Raw genomic sequence first — 13,684 nt, forward strand, 5'->3', positions numbered from 1 at the left:
AAAAAAAAAAAAAAAAAAAAAAGAATTTGGACTGAAGTCGTGCAAAATCGTGAAAAATATACATGATAAACAACAGTAAAAACAAAGAGAATGAAGTGCAATATTCCAATATTTATGGTTTATTATTGATATATATTGAATTACATATATATATAGGGGCACCAAAATCTTTCAAGTGCTTAGGGATTCTACGGGTCTCAATCCGGCCCTGCTCGTATATAAGCTCAAGGTTTGCGTGCAGACATGCAATAGAACAGACGACAATGACTACGGAGGACGTCTGCAACGCTGTGCGTCAACTTAGAAAAGAATTAATTGATGACTGGTACCTTACAAGAGTTAAATCTGAGTGCAATGTCGATGTAAATGGTGACCAAGTTGTTCCATTCAATACATTTGCTTTAAAAACTTCTATTCCTCGAATTCCCAGGTAATTTTTCCATAAGTTCTTTCCAATTAAATATTAATCTCCATGAAAAAAAAAAACGCTTCAGGAATTTTCTATTTTTCATTAACGTTTTGTTATTAAAATAACTAATGTATTCGTTTAATTTAATCAAATATCTTCCAGGTGCGTTCATTTAAATATGTTTTAGGGCGAAATACGACTTGGAACAGTAATTTTATTTATTCTTCATATTAACTCTTCGAAACCAAGATGACCGAAGAGTTGTTTCAAGCAGACGACAATTTGGATCTGGAATATCTCTCTTGAACGTGTATACCGACACAAATATGCCTCTCGATTTTGTTTCCTCGTTAATTTCAGGAAAATAAATATTTCTTAATGAAATTTTATAAAGTTATCTTTTCAGATGGTGTAGATTACGATTAAATCGGGATTTAATGTGAAGAAAAGAAACGAAAATGGTGGGCGCGCACACTTTACATACTGATGCATATCACAGAATTTTTTTCAAAATTTCAAGTTCTATTTTATCGATAGAATGATGTGATGCATGTCAGTATGTATGTGTGCCTTCCATTTTTTTCCTTTTACATTAGATTCCAATATAATCGTAATTTACACTGAGATATGGGGGGTTTTTTTTTTGTTTTTTTTTAGAAAATTTCATTAAAAAATACCAATTTCTGAAAGTTATGAAGGAAGCAGATTCGATGGGAAGGAGACACTTGTGTAGGTGTATCCATTAAGCCAGTGATTTTCAAACTGTGGTCCGCAAGGACAAGACAGGGGGTCCGTGGACAGCAAATACTTTTTATGGGCAATTTATTTTATATATGCTTTTTAATCGAAATCTTTTAATTGACAATAAACCGATTTGTTAAATACTGTTAAATAAATAAATGTAAAAATGTTATTTTAAGCAAATATTTATGTATAAATTTCATAAGCGTTTATAAAGGGTAAAGCACAAGGCCAGTATATAAAGGGTAAAGCACAAGGCCAGTAATTTCGGGGAATGAATGAATCGAATTTAGTGTAAGCCTAGATATACAAAAAGACGGAATGATCGTGGATGGAACGTCTTTTCTATAATCCCTGTCCCATGGATAATAACAAATACTGAACGTAATCTCCGAGGGTTCCTCTGTGTTGTCGATCGATCTATTAGAAATAGCAGCTAAACTGACGCAGAATTCGCTTTTCGTTTGATACCTAAAACTTTCATTTTGGTAAATTTTCAGATTAACACCAGCACGATTTTCACTAGGGTCAGGGTTAGAGGGTTAGGGAATTCCGTTCCTAACCCCTAACCCTAACACCCTAGTGAAAATGGTGCGGTGTTAATCTGAAAATTTATCTTCATTTTGTTATTTCCCTCTTTGCATTTTTTAAAATGCAAATTACAAGCCTTATCAGAAGTAGTTCCGAATGTGGAATACTATAACGAAAATAAGTTTAATCGTGAAAAGTACGACGGAGGTGATGGTGAAGGTGTGCGAAAAATTTTCTCCAAAAATGCGATTCAAAATGTAGAATATTATAACGAAAATGTGAGGAAAAAATTATGGCTGTTGTTTGGAAGAAACGATGACGTGGAAGAAGCGAGTTTTTTTGGAAAAAGATGGATTTTAAAAAGTCTGCTCTCAAGTGTTTTGAAAAGTGGGATTCTATAAAATGAGAAGAAAAAAATTCATAAAAAAAAATGTCCGATTTATGTGTGACAGCTATTGCGAAAATCCGCCCAAATCGCCATATGATTGTCGCTCAACCTGTCAGTCAAATAATAGGCGAGGAACTTGCAGTCATTTGAATGCAAGGCTTATGGTTTTGAGTTCAAATCTCATTGAGATTTGCCTTTTATCTTTTTTAGACTCGATGAAATAAAGGATGATCCTTGTGAAAGTGAAATAAATTCACCATATGAATTAGGTATAGGCAACCTTTATCGAGAAGTGGGCCGCATGAGACGAAGCTCATCAAGCGGATCGCACTACTAAAAAAGGTTCAAGGGTTTTCAATGGCATGCATTGCAAAAAAAAAAAAAAGTCCTGTGTACTGTAGTTTGCACGTAACTGATATAAATATACTACAAAGCCGTAATTTTTTTTGTATGGTTTTACTTTTCTCGAACGGTATATTGGAATTTAAAGTAGGTCGTTTCTAATATAACACAAAAATTCTAAGAAAAAATTAACAAAAATGGAATACTAAATGACACATAGAATTCAAGGTTAGTTCGCATTATTTTACATGGTGTTTCATGAAAAGAAAGAAAAGAATGAAAGGAAATATGCCATTTGACAGAAGTAAAAGAAAAAATATATATACTGCTTTCTGATTTAGGCAAAAAGACATATTTTGTGGAGCGTGGTAACTGACAATTATCAATCTCAGTACTTGACTGATATTTTATCTACCCTGAAAGGCAGAGTTGACATCAACAGTGTTTCTACTCAGAATAAATTTCGCAGAATGGAAGTGGTGAATTGGAAGAATTGTTAGAACGTTGAATGGAGATATCTTGCGGTATTTCTCCATGGTGATCCTTCGATAATGGTCTATAGAGTCGGTATGAGGAGACGACACTAACCTCTTCATTTATGTCATGAAGGAATTTTGTGTGGATAAATGACGTCGTGTGCCAATACCGAAAGATTGCTTTCGATCTGAACTCTTAGGTGGTTAGATTTAACCCATCACCCGATTTAACACCACCACCCGGTCCTTGGATATCTCCAAACATTTCTTCCGACGCTCTGCAACCTCACCGCCTTTTTGTGCCAGAATTAAGATACACGATGCTCGAATGTTTGTGATATACTAAATTTAGGCGCTGACCTGGCCTAAAAGCAACGATTATACATTATTAGGCTAAATAAAGAACTTGAAGTTGCTTAAATGAAATAATTTCTCATTACTCTAGGGACAACTAACACACACTAGTTAGATTTCTGAATAAGGAAAAGGTTAAAATATAATTTTGTGGCATTAAATCACCTTTTGAAGTTTACATTTGTTTTTCTTTAGCCACAAGAATATTTGTGTTTTCATATATGAAAAAGGAGTATATTAAAAGAAATGCAAAGGCTGTTTGTATTGTGAACCTCAGCACGTCACTTTATTGTTTCTTTTTTTTTTTTCTCCAGATAACACTATTAGTTCTTACATCTCTTTTAATATTCTTTCTTATGTGACAACCTGCTGAGATTCCTAACACAAACAATCTTTGCATCTTCTTTTTTTTAGTATACTTTTTCATATATAAAAAAACATGTTGAGGTTCATAACACAAACATTCTTTTTCTTCCCTTTTAATGTACGCTCCTGAACACAGAAAAAATAAAAATGAAAACCTAGAGAAGTTGTCACGGAAGCTCAAATATTTTTTATCCAAGGAAAATCTAGCTTGAAATGTAAAACATCACATCCACCCCGTACATCATTACATAATCCGTTTAAGGTTAACAAGTATAGTGTCGAAAAATTCGCTTCTTTTTTGTACCCCGAAAGCACTATTCGGCATAGTTTGTACAATTATATAATGTTGTTGTTAACCGCAGTTTAATCATTCGTATTTTGTGAAAGCAATTACTTGGAGAATTAATTGTATTTCTAGGGAATAAATATTGTAAATGATGTTTGCATTCTGTTTCATATATATATACTAATTAGTACTATCTTCCCCATTTCTATTTTTGTGGGATCTTTTCCTCAGAACATGTTTGTTATTCCTTTTTCAGCAAATATTTTCATTCATCGTTTCTAAGTTTTTTTTTTCCTCCAAATAAATTCGACGTGGTCATCTTTTTATCGTTTATATTTTTGCTTGCGGTTGTATTTTAAAGTACATAACCAACTCATCCAGTCGTCTCTAATTGTCTTTTTATTAGAGTGTTTTATTGATTTGTTTTTGTTCATGTTATTTTTCTTTTTTTATATATATTTAATTTAAATGTCTGTTGACCACTAGCCAAAAACAAATCGTTGATTTAAGGCCAAAGATGAAACGCCTACGCGGTCGCTAGACGACCTGCTAAAAATAACAGCCACATCTGAAGTTAACTCTGAGGGCTTTACGCGATCGCTCAATTTGCCAGAAAAAGCAGCCAATGTACTCCACTGTATAACTACACAGTATTCATATTATAAAATGACACTGAATAATGTGGTTTTGGCTTCTTTACACAAGGAAAAATGGGCAAGCTGCGTTTGGAATGATTTAGATTATAGGTCTTCTTATCTCGACTGACTTGGGACTAAATCACAACCAGATCTTTCTCAGACTACATTCGAACAGTTGGGAAGAACATATTAAAGAATATTTTGAATATACAGAAACTGAAGAAAGCCATGAATGGAGTGCCTTCGACCATGAATGAGATTGTTCGATGCTAAATGACATAGCTAAACATAATTTCTACCTCTTACACATTTTTAGCAGGAATATACAGCAAAGAAACGCATGCTCAAAAACACTTTGAAACTTGGAACACTGGTAGAATGTGTCATAAAAATATTTTTCTGTTCTATAACACAAAATAGATAAGTATACGAAGTTTGAAAGTCTTTCGGTACCAAAAACACTACGTAAAACATTAATGAAAAATGTGGCCCCCGTTTTAAAAAAGATCCAAAAATTTTGAAAAAAAGTAAAAAAAATATGACGGAAATGGGGGTAGGGGTGGTAATTTTAAAATGCCGATTTTTGCCAATTTTTTTTTTGCAGATTCGTATTCTCCGTAGTCGAAAAATAGGTAGGTACTACTAAAGCAGCACGGTCCCGAACGCGCAGTCGCGCGTCCGCGCTAACTAGTTGTGAGTGGTCGATCCTAACCCTAACCCTAACCCTACCCCCATTTCCGTCATATTTTTTTTACTTTTTTTCAGTATTTTTTTTTCAAGATATGCTTAAGTAGTACCAAATAGGTGTTTGTGTCAAAGAAAAAGAAAAAAAAATTTTAAGTGGGGGTTGGGAGGGAGAGACGGGCGGAAGTCTTGCCGGGACCTATCTGTGGTTGCTCGCTGACCTCCTGGAAATAGCATTCAAATGATCAAATCACAGGATCGTTGCAACTAGGTTGTAGGTAGTTCGTTGGGTGACCGGTAATAAAATCAGAGGCAAAAAAGTCACAGTAAAGTCACAATTTTGGCTAGGACAAAAATTCACAATTAATTTATGGTGGCCGGTAATAAAGTCACGGGAAAAAAGTCACAATTAATTTTATGGGATTCGGATAAAACCCCACCGGATAAAACTCCTGTGACTTTTTTTTTACCTGGTTTCGTTCATTGTATCTCTGCCTAGCAATTTATCTCAGAAAATGTTTGCTTATATAGAAAATAGAGGCAAAGAACTTAGTACGTCCCTAATAAAATTTGTTATAGACCCTATTATGTTGTTTATAAAAGAAAACGGAATTTTGCATCGGACAATGTAGTCTCCGATATACAAAAATGACAGAATTGCAAAGCTGGAAAATCAGAGCATTGGTATGCTCGATTAGAATTTATTTAGAGTTAAATAAAATCGTCATCGCGTATTCTAAATGATTATAACGGGCTGCTGTTGATCACTTTGACGAAGTGCATGGTAAACTGTTGTTTTGACGAAGTTTAGCGCTGATTGAACTGACCTACGATCAAAAGCCTCGAATATGCTGTTGTAAATCTCTGACTACTTTTATCCAATGTGTTCTTTCTTGTTTCATTCGGTGATAGTGTGAGCTGTAATCTGGCTCCTTCGTTTGTAGCATCATAAATCGATAGACAGAATATATTGAAACCCGAACTCAAATCACACAGACGTCCGTTTTGTCTTTCACACTTCTGAGTCGAGTGCCGTGGCTGAATAAATTGATTAACTCTGTATCAAAAATTGTGACTCAGAAATCATTGAACAAATGAGCGATTTGATTTTTACTTACGAGCATACGAGCAGTGTGTTTTTTTTTCTTCTTTTCTTTTTGCTTTGGTTTAATGCTTTTAAATACTTTGATCTAAGTCCACAGCAGAAATTAAATAGCTTTGTTTTATAATCACGACTTAGCTTCTTTTCGTGATACTAACAAGCTTAATTATCAATGGTAGTTTTTTTTTTGTTACTGTTGTTACTTGTTACTTAAGTCACTGATTGATTTGATATAATTTGCTTTTCAATTGCATTAAGTCACGATTGTTTAGTCTGCAAATATCACTCCAAATATTGCTTACCTTTCTCCAAACCTCATTAACTCTTGAATTATTTGGATAGGGTGAGAACTGGTCCATAGTTAAGATTATTCATTTCAGTTTATTAACTTATTTGATTAATAGTAAAATTTGTTTTGCTAACTATATGATTACAATTGTAATATGACTAATATGAAAAGCAGTTGATCCTCAATTCACAACTTCACTTGTCTCTTGCACTCTTTTTGCTACAATGCTGCTATATTTGAGGTTGGCTCATTTGCTGTTCTCAACATTTAACATCAACCATCAACACTTATCATATCAATGACTGATGCTGTGAATACTACAAGCCTGAACTCCTTTTCACCTTTAAACATTGACTGTAATCACCCACCATTATCTTTGCACACATTCAAACTTTTGATTGGTATACTATCAAGGTAACTCATCTCAGGACATACTGTACAACATTGCATACCCTTCAATTCTTTTGTACTTACAAATCCCTTAAGCTGGACCACTGTCATGTTAGCTTCCCCTCGTCTCTGACACATCCACATTAGCTAAATGACTGAAACCATTTTCCAAATGGTTCCCTTGCAGCTATACTGTAATACTAAATATGTTGGACTCCATATACATCACTACCACCAGCTGAGAGGCTTTTAACTAAAGCTATAATGCCTGCATGGCAGTCATTAGAAAGACAATGCATAGCCTGGAGGTTCTCTAACTTACAAAATTGCTGTCTGATTTACACTAAAGTCTCTACTTACTTAGCAGAATACTCTTATATGCCATTTTTCAGTCAAAATGCAGTGTGTCCCCTTTAAAGCCATCATATTTGTTGCCTATTTTGTATCCATCTCCAAACTACAACAAACCTCTACCAAACTCTGCTTCACTTTGTTTCCTAGTCTCACCATTATGTGCATATAGGTGTCAAGTTGGAAAAATCTATTTTAGCTTTGCTACAACAAAGCAAATGATCTGATGCAGCTACTTTCAAACAATGTACTCTGGACCTAGCTTCTGTCTTTCAAAACTCTTCAATGTTTCTTTATAAGAAACTACTAAAGTCTTTAGTGTGCACCATTCCCAATAACAACAATCTCTCTAACCTTATCAACAATGAACCAGTCAACCTCATTTGAAACATTCCAAAAGTGATTAAAACAATAATAAGCAGCTATTATCTTATGTCTTTCTCCAGTGTAATCAGTATAGTTTCCATAAAGCCAGATATACAGGAAATTTGTTCTATGTAATCTCTTACTGTGTAGTCTCTTACTCTGGGAACTTTGAAAACAATGTTACTAAAGATAACACGAAGGAAGCTTTTCATTCTGTTTTGTAAGAGAATCTCTTAGCTATGTTTCCTGCTTTGCTGTCCTCTATTTTTCATCTTTTGGATTAGAAGTTTCTTGTTATATTGTTTGATATGTTGTTTCTTTCCTCTTTTTGACCTCTGAATTTACAGAATGTATATTCCAGTTATCCATGACAACGTACATCTCTTTTCTGCTTGTCACCTTTACTAAGCACTCTTATGTATTACTATTTAGCTTCTCAAACTTCTGATGATAAATTCCAGCCATAATCTTACCAGATTCTATTCATACATAATGCACCTAGGCCATCAGTATCCAATCTGCACATTCTTATTTGCACATGACAACAATTAAAACATTGTCAGTACAAATATTACAGCTCATAATCTATGATTGCTTAGAAAATACTTCAATATCCAAATAAGGATTTGCACACAGAGCATGAATTGACAATTCCTCTAAAAGACTAGATGGCATTTTGTCTGATGCCCTGATATTGGTTTGTCTTCGATAAATTGATATCCAGTAGAAACTGAATTTGAGAGTGGATCTATGAATATTTTGTGGATAGATATAAATAAACAAAACAACAAATACCGCAAGTTTCTGATAACAGTTTCAGCTCATGATACCTAAATATTTCTCATTCTTAACACAAGACACTTAAAAATCAATGCCTGGAGAATTTAGAATATAATCAATACAAGAAACCTAAGTTGCAATTATGGAACCATTTTAGCTCTGTAAACAACACAATTGCCACTTAATAAGTGACCTTTTGTATATTGATGAAGAATAATTGCTATAAAATCACACAAGTTAAGTGCATCTACCTTAAAATTGTGTAAAACATCTTTACAATACATAATTTATTCAGATAATGAGTATAGGAGATGAAAGCAACTTGTTTAAAAAAGTTTAATAAGTTTTGTCTTACGTGCAAGTTAAAGAAGGAGTACATAGTGTAAAAATAAAAATTGGAAGTAAGAGCGTTTAAAAGTTTTCCATACTATAAAGAATTTCCTAATGTGTTTGGCAAAATGTTTGTTTACATATTATATTGTTAATGTGCTTATTACTAATACAAGGATTAGAATCTTAGCACTTAAAATTCTTTGTATGATAAAAAATATAACTAATGCACCCATATGTAGGTGAATGCACACACTGAGAAATGTGCATACACACACACTCGTACAATATGCTACATTTGGTCATGATCCTCTAGCCACTATAGTGCATCACTTTCAGGGTTTTTCGTCAAGTATATCTCCCCCACTACTTATTCAACCAGTTATTTTATTGATCCCATTTTATTGACTCTCCTTATATTATTCCATATCTGCATAGAATGTTGGTCTGGTGATAGATTTATGCATGCACTCAGGCACACACACACACACACACACAACAGTATATATATCTCCATTTTAAAATATATACAGTCTTTGTATGTCTTATGAGGAGACTAAAAGGGTTACTACAAGAAGGGCGTCCAGTGTCTCAGAAAATGTGTTCCACCCTTACCAACACACAGTTATGCACATGTATGTATTTGTGTGTGAAGAGAGAGGGGGAAGGAGGAGAAAGAGGAAGGGAGGGAAAAGAAAGAAAGAAAGACAGAACCTAATCTGAGTGTGACAAATCAACAGATTTCTCTATGATAATGTGAACAATTGATAGACAGGAGCAATATGTTGATTGGATAGTTCCATTTCTTTTTGAACAAAGGAATGAAGTGAAAAATGTTTCTTTGCACAAAGTGCTACAATTACACAATTAAATTTAAATTTATTCAACATTTCATACTTTCTTCTATATCTACATATATAAACATGTTACTGTATTATTGTTTCAGAAGTATAGGCTAACAGTAGACAATTTATATTATTTGCAAGTCGTATATTCAAGTTATTGTCTTTATTCAAATTAGAGAGCAAGGAAAGAAGGGAAAAATACAAAGGGAAATAGGATAAAATGTTGGCTTTACCAAATTGATGTTTTTCATTTGTCAAGGTTAAGGCAGTCTTTTAAAGTTCCAATTCAGTTGGAATGGAAAATATTCCATTTACAACTTTTTATTTAGTATCAACCATTACAAAATTTTTTTTTTGTTTATGTATCCTATTGGTGGGCTGAATGATAATTTAATAGCTAGTATAGACCAGTTTTTATGAATTTATATTGTATAAAATGAAATATTGGTTTCAAATTTTGGCCCATGGCCAGTAAGTTCAGGGGATGGTTTAAGTTGTTTACATCAACCCAGTACTCAACTGGTACTTATTTTATTGACCCTGAAGGGATGAAAGACAAAGTCAACATCAGCAGAATTTGAACTCAGAATGTAAAGACTGACAAAATAGCACTAAGTATTTTGCTTGGCATGGTAATGATTCTGCCAGCTTGCTGCCTTATGTATAATATGAAATATTACAATGAATATATTGGATGCTAGTTGATCATCTCTTGGAGCCAGTTTTGCAACATTTTGTTGTAAATGGCATTGTATTTTTTAACGAAATCAAAGTGTGTATTGTTCATGGACTTTTATGCTAAGAACTACTGCAGTAATTAGAATGTTAAAAGTAAAATTTTTGATACCTGTATTTGTTTTATATAAAAATAGTAAAAGAAAGAAACTCTCCTTATCTGGATTCATTTATACAAAAAACAATTGAATTGGTGCTGCTACACTTTGTTTATAGGTGTAATGTGGACAGGAACACTTGTGCTAATATTGAATTGTAAACTGTATTTATGTTCTACAATAAAAATAAAGCATACAGACTGACATAAAATTTAGAAACTGCCCACTGTCTAGAAGTGGGTTAGCAAATTAATTATACAGCACCTATAAGCTATGCTAATAATAACTACTATAATAGTAAATATAGAGTAAAATTTAATCTTGACACTTTTGTCGATTAAGATACGCTAAATCATTTTTCATAGTGAAAATAAATCTATAATTAATACTTAGATCTAATTTCAGTGGTACTGATTTCTTTGAGAAACAAGAAGGATATAATTAGGTGAACTTATGTTCTAGATGCAGTTCCATGGTCAATGAGATTTATCTGAGGTTTGGTTATTGCTTTAAATTATTTCTGGTACTTATTTTATTTTATTGACTCCAAGGAGATTGATGGTAAATTTCATTGCTACATAAGTGGAAGACCGAATATACAGAGGTAAAACAAACAATTGGGCAATTTATACAGTACATACTGCTTTTGTCTACTCTCTGCCTTCTGGTCTCTATATTATTGAGATGATGAGAGATGAAATTTCCTTTCAGGTAAGATAGTTTATTATCAAGGGTAATTTTATAAGGTGAGCTAGTATATCTTCTACCTTTACATTTGAATAAATTGAGATGAATGCTTTTCCAATGACCCAGGGCTATGTCTTCTGAAGGACCAATCACATGTATTGATTTCAGCTTTGAATCTGTAGGGTTATAAACTCATTTTGAGTTAAGTAGATATTAGATTTGAAAAGCATGTTAATTTTATTGGATGTAGATGTGATTGCAATCAAGATTTTGAATTTTCAAGAATGATAACACAAGTTGATTTGTCTAAAAATATGTATAGTGAGGATTCTTTGAGTTGGTTGTTATTCATGTGAAATGGGGCATTGAACAATCTTTATTAATACTGAATGTTGCCACTATCCATATATGAAACGGCAAAGGAATGCAAGATGAAGGAAGGATTTTGAATTTTAAAGTTGTCAGGTGAATTTGAGTTGGTTGTTATTATGTGAAATGGAGCATTGAACAATCCTATTAATGCTGAATGTTGCCACTACACATTATATGATGTAGCAAAGGAATGGAAGTTGAAGAGAGGATTTTGGAACTTTTAAGGTGTCTGGTGAATTCAGGAGATTAAGAAACTTGAACCTTTGAATTGTTATCGAATAAGGAACAAGGCTAGGATTTATCGGTTGGTTGTTATTGATAAAAAGAAAGTAATAGAGAAATGAAAGAAATTCAGTGTTATTGCTCAATACATTTAAAGATAGCATAAGCATTGAAGAAACTTGGAATGAAGGTAGTCAATATTGAAAATATTACATGATATAAGCACAAGACTACACACTTTTATGAGGGGAAAAAGCTGATTTATCCAGCTCATGGTTTTCTTGTAAATTAAGAGGCCATCTATGTTATATATGAACTAAGCTTGTCTTGCTTTTCAATAGGCATTCTAAATAGACTGTAATTAGGTTTTTAAGTAGGTGTTAATTATTTCTAGAATTTCAGAATTATATAAATGCTACAGTTGCACAATTCAAAAAAGTAGTAAGCTGCATATCTGAATAGTCTCATACTGATAAGCGAAATAGAAACCAATTGATATGAATAGAAGAAAGAGAATAGCTTTGATATCACAAAAACAATATTATTTTCTTTGAAGAAAGCACTTGAAATAAATCATTAGGAGTCCTCTTTGGCTTGAGAGATGCAAAACAATGAAATAACGCAAGTTAAATTAATATATTCCAGCAATTTTGGTAGCCACTGAAAATAAATTTGCAAGCAAATAAATGCTGCAGATTTATTATAATCATTTATATGTTGGTTTTAGTATTTTTCAGAAGACTAAAACTGACATGAATCAGGTAAATTTGTACTGAATACTTGAAGATTAGTGCTGTGATTAAGTATTACACAGCAAGAGTCATAGTCATTCCCTTAGTAGGGATTAGTATTTAATTAGAACATAAAAATTTGTGTTTTAAATATTAAGCGCAAAAGCTATTTTGAAAGACAGGAAGCCATATAATTTGTCAATGTTTTAACATCCACTTTCCATGCTTGCATTTCTCTGATACTCATCATGTTGCCAAGCTTCACTTGTTTTCAAGCAGTGTAATATTTCTCCATTGCTGGATATGTTTTCACTAAAGGTTGGAGACAAACACAAATTATATGCATGTTGTACTCATTTACAACTAGTGCACGATATTGAAACAGGGAAATACAAACATACACACGCTGACATGCACATGTGTTTGCATGTATGTGTGTGTATGTATATGTGTATGCATGTATATCATCATTATCATCGTTTAATGTCCGCCTTCCATGCTCGCATGGGTGAGATGGTTTGACAGGAGCCAGCCAGGCAGATGCCTGCACCAGATTTCTGTGACTGTTGTGGCAAGATTTTTACAGCTGGATGCCCTTCCTAACACCAACCACTTTACAGTATGGACTGGATGCTTTGTAAGAGGCATCTGCACTGACAGGGTCATCAAGTAACTTGCATGACAAAAAACTTTTGAGAGGGGAGGGGGCATTAGAGGAGGTGATCTTGTGTCAGATGATGAAAGGTTGTAGTAAGACAGACACAGAAACAGGCATCTTGCTGTAGAGGAGGTACAAGGTTATGACAGAGAGAGAGATCAGCAATGAGGACGGAAACAGGTGTGCTGCTGTAAAGGAGATACATGGTTACCCAACCTGAGGGAAGTGCAGGAGAAGGAGAGAGAGAATGTGAGAGACAGCACTATAGAAATAGTTGAAAAGGCAGTGAGTTGGCAGAAACGTTAGCACGCCAGGTGAAATGCTTAGTGGTATTTCATCTGCTACTACGTTCTAAGTTCAAATTCCACCAAGGCTGACTTTGCCTCTTAAAAACTCGTATTTTTTTGTTGTTAAGTCTCTATGTCTAATAGAAAGATAAGAGTTTCTTCCCTTCCAGGATGAAGATTATTTTCAGAATATTATCCCATTATGCACCGTTTTGAGTATTTATAC

At 33.6% G+C, this 13,684-nt stretch overlaps 1 protein-coding gene across 4 annotated transcripts in view; it reads left to right on the top strand.

Annotated features, from left to right (window-relative positions):
* Window positions 1-255: 255 nt before the first annotated feature.
* The window catches only part of LOC106872053 (meiotic recombination protein SPO11-like), an 809,808-nt gene continuing 796,379 nt past the window's right edge, over window positions 256-13,684 (top strand). For all 4 annotated transcript variants that reach the window (XR_008264640.1, XR_008264641.1, XM_052969772.1 and 1 more), the window contains exon 1: window positions 256-430. Coding sequence is in view for 2 of the 4 variants with exons in the window: in XM_052969772.1 (XP_052825732.1) it covers window positions 264-430 (167 nt within the window). In the remaining 2 variants the exon portion in view is untranslated. The remainder of the gene's footprint in view (window positions 431-13,684) is intronic.

Source organism: Octopus bimaculoides, chromosome 7 (genome assembly GCF_001194135.2).
Source record: "Octopus bimaculoides isolate UCB-OBI-ISO-001 chromosome 7, ASM119413v2, whole genome shotgun sequence".
NCBI lineage: Eukaryota > Metazoa > Mollusca > Cephalopoda > Octopoda > Octopodidae > Octopus > Octopus bimaculoides.